Below are 7,441 nucleotides of genomic sequence, written 5' to 3'. Positions count from 1 at the left end.
ATCATCTATAAACTGTAATACTTGATACTTCTATACTCTTTAACCACGATTGGAGGAAAATAATTCATGCACGCATCGCAGAACCACCGAGCGTTTGGTTTCAACAACAGCAAGAGTTCAGAATTCAGATTCCTCTGTTGTCTGAACTGCAAATTCATATCAATCTCTCTCATCACATTTCTGGGTACCCCTTAAATTTACTCAAAATTGAACTGGGAAGCTAGTTTTTCCAGACACCCAATTTTCTAATTTCGCATTGGGTATCTTTCATTTTCGGAAATCAACACAGAATTTGAAGAACAGAGGGAGTTAATTGAATAATGGGGAATGATAGGGTTACTAAAATGAGCGAAAATGAGGGAGAAGAATCGATTTCAGAAGACAGTGTTGCTCCCCCTCTTTCTGGAAGTGGGGTTGTTGAAGAGACTGAGACTGATCCTGATTTGCTGAAGAATACGCCGTCGAATATTCGAAGATTGGCTGATGAAATTGAGCAATTTGAAGGTCGTCAGAAGTACCTTGCACAAACTAGGAGTCCATCTGATGGGGGTGATGTTAGGTGGTACTTTTGCAAGGTTCCTTTGGGAGTTAATCGTGAGTAATTACTTTCTAATTGCTTCTGATTTTGGTCATATCATGGCTAATTAAGATTGTATGGGCATTATTATAAGAACATGACCTAGTGATTCAGTTGTTTTCGTTTTCTGTGTGTGATTGTAAAAAATGATTTTTTGTTTAATCTAATGTGTTTATCATCTTTCAAAGCTACAAGTTTTCATCAAGTATAGGAGGATGAGAAATTTATATGTTTGCTTCTCATTTGATTTAACCAAGTGGAGTATTGAGGAACCGGTTCAAAATTTTCATGTGATGGCTAATTAAGATGGTATGCGTTTATTATTCTTGCCCGTGTAATGGACCATAACCTAGCGGTTCTTTCGTGTTTGCTTTGTGGATGTAATTATGAGAACAATGAGGTTCATTAATATTTGTTCTGAATACTCTAACACTTCAGTTGGATAGCAATGATAGAGGGGAAGGAAGGGGAAGGAAGGGGAGGAAAGGATCTCTCCAACATGGGAAGGTTTTGGTTTATTAAGAGGGGGGGGGGGGATGAATCCTTTCGGTTCTCTTTCCTTCCTTTCCCCCTTGTTGTATCCAAACAAGGAAAGATCAATCCCTCTCTTCCCTTCAGATTCCTTATCTTTATGAATTTAATTCGTTTATCAAAACTGAAAGCTAGAAGTAGTGTCTTTTCTTTTGTTGTTGTTGGAGCTTTTTCTTCTTGATAAGTAGCCACTTTTTACTGTATGAAATAAAGTTAATCTAGATTTTACATTCCTCGATTTTTTTTGTTTTGTTTTGTTTTGCTTTAGGGTAGTGGGGGGAGGAATTTATCATCTGTATCATGATTCTTAGATCCAAGATTTTGCTTCGATGACATTGTTTCTGATGCGTAGTGGTTGGACAGAGTTGGCTGCCTCAATTCCACGTGCAGAGGTTGTTGGTAAAGGAGAGTATTTTCGCTTTGGTATGAGGGATTCGCTTGCAATAGAGGCTTCTTTCCTGCAGGTGAATTATCTGTAAACTTGATTAGCTGAATGTCTTCAAGTTTGTTATCTGGTGTCATCTATCAACTTTTTTCGCCAAATCCTATATCTTTTGGGAGAGTCAGTTAATGAATATTTTGTGCTAGTAATACTGATGAGTGATGACAAATGGTCTTTGAAGGTAGAAGGGCCTATGCCTAGTTAGTTTGTTATATCCCATTCCGATGGGCGATGACACCCTTTAATGTAAAGTACTACTTTGCAGGCTTAACATCTTTAGGGAGAGTCAAGTCAATAAATAATTTGGACTAGTAATACTGATGACAAATTGTCTTTGAAGGTATAATGGCCAATTCATTGTTACTTTGATATACCCCATTATGATGAAACCCATCAGTGTCTGCCAGGAAGAACAGGGGGTAAGAACTCATCCTCCCTTGCTAAGAGATTTAGCTTCACTCAGAATGAAGCATGTACTTCAATGGTTCAACAACTTTTAAGAGAGAATCAGATTATCTGAATACCCAGAATTTCAAAGAATTGCTGGTTCCATTTTGTTAATATTGCTGTAACGTGTAAATGTTGCCATCAATAATGTTTTTTTTTTGTCTTGGGCGTACAAGTTTTGCATCTGATCACTGTTATAAATTCCCACCTGAATTTTCTTTTGTGCGACAGAGAGAGGAAGAGTTGCTGTCTTATTGGTGGAGGGAATATGCAGAATGCAGTGAAGGCCCGAAAGGACCGACTAGCTCAATTACTGAGGCAGATCTAATGCAGAACCCTCAAATATCTGAACTGTATCTTGTTGAGGAGGAGAGAGTTGGAGTGCCTGTCAAGGGTGGTCTCTATGAGGTATCAACTTCTTCAGTTATGCTCCACTAGGAAGATGGTTCTGTGTTTAGGGCATTTGATGATAGTAACTATTTCCTGGGTTATTGTAGCCTCAAATTTAAATGACTTTCTTGGCTATTTTCTTCTGTTGTGTATTCTACTAGTATATTGAAGTAAGGATGTTGAGGCTATAGCAGAATGATGGAAAGTGTTCAAAGGTTAATTTTTTTTTTTTCCTATGTGAATTTGAAATATTAGATGGATCTTTGGAAAGTATCGTTGACTAAGATTATTGGATCTTGACGCATTACTAAGATTATCTTTGTATTAAAAAGAGATCAATACGAACATTTTGTAGTTTATGAGTGATGGATAGGCAAGAAAAGTATAATTAAGTTGGTGTTCTCCTTAGGTGCTAGTGCTAGCCAAGAAAAAAAAGGAAAGGAGGGAAGATTGGACATAATTGATCCATGTTTCTATATGTGTATGTATGTATGCATGTGTAGGAATGTAAATGCATGTGTCTAGCCCACCCCCTGTCGCTACATATATTTGAATTGATTTGCTGCTTCACCAGGTTATGGTGCATCCTTTTCTTATCGACCAGGGACCACTTTTTACTGATAGATTTCCCAAATTTGACAACCATGATTTGTTCCATGACATCTATGATATTTTCATGTATACTTGCATCTTCTTAATTGTGTGTCCTGTATAAAAAATAAGGTTTTTTTTTTAAAGTTCCATTTTATGGCGATGATGTCATATTTATTAGTGTCAGTGTCATTTTATAATAAGGGTACCATTTTTATAAGTGTCATATTCATGACTTTCCATGTCATGTTCAAGTATAGGGGTAATATGGGGTATCATTTTCGTAAGTGTTATCTCATTGAAGATTGCTGTCATTTTTATAAGTGTCAATGTCATTATTCAAGTATAATGGTGTAATATACGACACTCGATCACAAGTTTCATTCTTTTATGAAGTTCGATATCATCTTTCAAGTATAATGATGCCATGTTTGTAAGTGTCTTTTTTTCCAAAACTTGAGTGCATTTTTCATGAAATCATGACTTTAGTATCAAATTTTGATCTTATGTGCATGGTTTCAAATCCCAGATTGGGTCGCGGTCCTGGAATCACCATACATACATACATACACATTTATATACATATATTTATATATGAATATATATGTATATAAGTATATAAGTATATTTCATACTTTTAACATGTCATGCTTGGTGATTGGTTTAGTAGTAAGTAAATGATATATATCTACACCTATATTTCTTTATCTCTAATACAAATTGAGACAAGGAGTTTAATCTGTAAACTGAATTAATTTTCTATCGGTAATTGAGAAGAGGAAGCTCTGCCAGAACTTTTTTTTTTTTTTTTTTTTTTTTTTGCCTTTTTAGGAGGATACTCTGCAACTTGAGGATGTTTTTATTCTTTGCTATGATCATTTTTGATCTGTGGTCACCCTTTGATGTGCAAATCACTGCAGGTGGATTTGATGAGACGTCACTGCTTTCCAGTGTACTGGTATGGGGAGAATCGGCGTGTTCTAAGAGGTCATTGGTTTGCACAAAGTGGAGGCCTTGATTGGCTTCCTCTTCGGGAAGATGTTGCTGAACAATTAGAGTTTGCTTATCGTAGACAGGTATCTGGAAATGTTAATTTCTTTTTTTTGAGGGGATTTGCAAATGTTGGAAATTTAAGGATGATTCTTTGATAAACTTTAGGTAGGCTGGAGCACTATCATGTTCTGGCTATACCTTTCTCTAATCTTTTTGTTCTTGTTTTTGAGTGTTTCCTCTTCTTGATATTCTGTATGTGTTATTATCCTGCTTTGGTTGTGTTGATGGAGCATTTCCCATTTCAGAAAAACTATTTGAGTAAATTCTGCAATTGTTTGCCAGTGGTTGATAGTTCAACACTTCAACTATGTATGGGAGGACAAACATAAAAGCTGTGTTTATGACTATCATCCTTTATAATATTGGATGTTTTGATGTGCGTTGTACATTAGTGTGTGCCTGTTACTTTCATTCTCTTTGTTAGTATCAGGGAATTAAAACTCTCCCGTTCCGTTACAGAACGGCCGTTCTGTAACGGATTTTGGATTTGCCGTTCCGCGAAATCCCGTTACGGAACGCCATAATAAAATTCACGTACTTCTCGCCGCGTTGCCCGTTCCGTAACGCGAACTCGCCGCGTTAGAACGATTTTATCCCCGTTATATCCGTTCTTTTCAAACATTGGCCAATTTTATATTATGATTTAATTATATAGTTGAGGAAACATGATATTCTATCAAATTTGATTATATTATGTTGTAATAATGCTTCCTAAACTAAAAAATTGCAATTAAGGTTAATACATTTAATGTGAATTTTTTAAAAAAATTCACGCCGCGTCGGCCGCGAAACGTTCTATTTCGCCGTTACAAGCCGTTCCCGCGACAACGCGACCGTTCCCGCAAACGCGACCGCGAGCGCATTTTTTTTCCCTGGTTAGTATCTATTTGAAAAATAAAAAAATTTGCAATAAATGCTGGACCTGTTTCTTAGATTTATGGTCAGTAACATGCAGAAAATGTTATGATAGTCATTGGGAGTTAGAGGAGCACCGTGTTAGCGGAATCAGAGCATGGGACAATCAAACATGTGTTTTACACCGTTTTCAGATAGCTCATCGTATATTGGTTGATGGCCTTTATCTGTCAAATATATTAGCCGATTTTGTCCGCATATATTCGATAGGAAATTCTGCAGAAGTCGTAAATTGGTAGTTCCGGATTAGCCTTTTTAGATGTATAACATGGAACTTTAGATATGAGTGCATTATGTTATAGATAATGGCAAGGTAAATAATTGATATTCTGAGGGGAATTTGAGTATCTTAGCATTTTAAATCAGATGTGTTCGTCAAATATGCTCATCTCAAGAGTTCAAAGGAAAAGCGTAGATTCATTCCTGTATACTCTTTGAATTTACTCTTTACCAAATGTCACTAAGAGACCTGATAATAGAGTAACTAGCCCACCTTCTAGTTTGGCTGAATCTACACCTCATTTTTTACTCTTTACCAAACAACCCTTAGTGAGCCAGCTAGTTCTTAGGGTCTTGCTGCGAAATGCTTAATGCTTTACATACATATAAAGTTCATATATTACCCTATAAAAAGTCACTTTGAAGATACCCCCTTGGATCTATGTCTTATATGAGGGTCGCGTTTTAAAAGTTTGGGGACAACACGACATTCTGGAAAGGCAACAAATCGTTGTACACATTTGGCATGTCTCATTGATTTTGGAAATAATGCATGGATACTTCTAAAAAGTATCTCTTCTTCTCGCAAGAGTTCCTTGGTATTGAATTTATTGAAAAACTAAGCTGTGCGTAGAAGTTGAGCGAATTTGGTGTCGTTTGTTATAGGTAATTTCAAAACCTAAGACCAAGAACTTCGAAAGCATAAAAAATAACACTCAGTTTTCAGTTTGTATTTTATCTACGTTTTTTTCACCAGGTACCCCTCAGGTTTAATGAAATAATGCACTAGGTACCTATCTTGTTTCAGACTGCACCAGATGCTCTTGTGGTTTAGAAAAAATGCACCAGATACCCTTAATGACTGACAGTGTCAAATTTCCATTAGGTTTAAAGAGCTAATCCCCTTTCTTTCTTTTACCTAAATCCTAAACCCTTAATGAAGAAGAAAAGTAGAAAACGATAATAAAAAAGTTAATTAGGTTTTAGTTATGTTTAATTAGGTTTAGTTATGTTTAACTAGGTTTAGTTATGTTTAATTAGGTTTGTTTATGTTTAATTAGGTTAATTTAGGCTTAATAACTAACGACGTTGACGGTCGTTAGTCGTTAAGGGTATGTGGTGCATTTTATCTAAACCACAAGGATATTTTGGTGCAGTTGTGAAACAAGAGGAGTACTTGGTGCATTTCGTGAAACCTCAGAGGTACCTAGTGAAAAACCATTTATTTTATGACGTCTAGCACTTGTACAAGTGCAACTAACTTTCCATCAAATAATAAGTGTTAATTAACTGAACTTTTCTCGAAGTCTTACATTCTATTCTCTTAATCTCAAACTCAAAACTATAAATTGGTTATGATACCAAACTATGCTTTCTGTAGAGGTGGCTTATACTGTAATAAACTTGTTTGCTAAAATGAGTGGCTTTGCTTGGTCATTTGGGGGGAGTTGATTTTGATTTCTGTGGATATAAATGGGTGGGAATGAAGGCTTTGTTGACATCTTCATCTTTATCCCCAATGCAATGCTGACAAAGCCCAGACTTTGTCTCATAACATAGATATGGCGAAAAGGTAAAAAACGTACAAAGGGTGAAGATATGAGGGAAGAACGTAGAAACTTTTTCTGTTGTGTGCGTAACTATTCTAGTTTTGAACTTTTGAATTTTTGGTAAGATGTGGGGAATAGTGACTTTGACATGGTAATTATTTTCTCTAGGTTTGGCATAGGAGGACATTTCAACCATCTGGACTATTTGCAGCTCGTGTTCATTTACAAGGCTATACCCCAGTAAGATATTGTCACGAGTTGAGTAGAGTTTCTGAGCTCTAATTAAACTTGAGTGTAATTATGTCCTGTCGATACATAGGGACTGCATGCCCTCTTTACTGGAGAAGATGACACTTGGGAGGCTTGGCTGAATGTTGATGCTTCAGGATTTTCCACTGTCATCAATTTTGGAGGAAATGGCGTGAAGCTAAGACGAGGATATGCTGCATCTCCGTCTACAAAGCCAACACAGGTTTCCGTTTACTGCCTTTTTCTATGTAAATAATTTTTCTCCCAGTTTGTGTCAATGATTTTAGAGAATCTTCCTCTTGGAGCACTAAAGTTCAAGCTCTTTTGATCAATTTGTCTAGTACAATATTCTTATCGTTTTAATCCACTCCAGATTTTTCATGTGGACAATTGCTGGCTCGCGAATTGATATCTGAAAGCGTTTTGATCGGAACATGAAAATGATGCGTTATCAGTGTTGTAGTTATAGCCTAATAT

The 7,441-nt window shown here is 36.3% G+C and overlaps 1 protein-coding gene across 7 annotated transcripts in view; it reads left to right on the top strand.

The window, feature by feature from the left end:
* The window catches only part of LOC104898069 (phospholipase SGR2), a 46,425-nt gene continuing 38,984 nt past the window's right edge, over positions 1 to 7,441 (top strand). For 2 of the 7 annotated variants that reach the window (XM_057393112.1, XM_057393111.1), the window contains exons 1-5: positions 345 to 594; positions 2,229 to 2,405; positions 3,899 to 4,054; positions 6,884 to 6,955; positions 7,035 to 7,187. In XM_057393112.1, coding sequence (XP_057249095.1) covers positions 484 to 594; positions 2,229 to 2,405; positions 3,899 to 4,054; positions 6,884 to 6,955; positions 7,035 to 7,187 — 669 coding nt within the window. In that variant the 5' untranslated portion in view covers positions 345 to 483. Of the gene's footprint in view, positions 595 to 1,460; positions 1,573 to 2,228; positions 2,406 to 3,898; positions 4,055 to 6,883; positions 6,956 to 7,034; positions 7,188 to 7,441 lie in introns of all 7 variants that reach the window. The other 5 variants (XR_008968472.1, XM_048644606.2, XM_010685078.4 and 2 more) reach the window with 5 other exon arrangements.

The sequence above is a fragment of the Beta vulgaris genome, chromosome 1, assembly GCF_026745355.1.
Source record: "Beta vulgaris subsp. vulgaris cultivar EL10 chromosome 1, EL10.2, whole genome shotgun sequence".
Taxonomy (NCBI): domain Eukaryota; kingdom Viridiplantae; phylum Streptophyta; class Magnoliopsida; order Caryophyllales; family Amaranthaceae; genus Beta; species Beta vulgaris.
The sequence above is the reverse complement of the archived record's forward strand: the minus strand, read 5'-3'. Positions and strand labels throughout refer to the sequence as shown.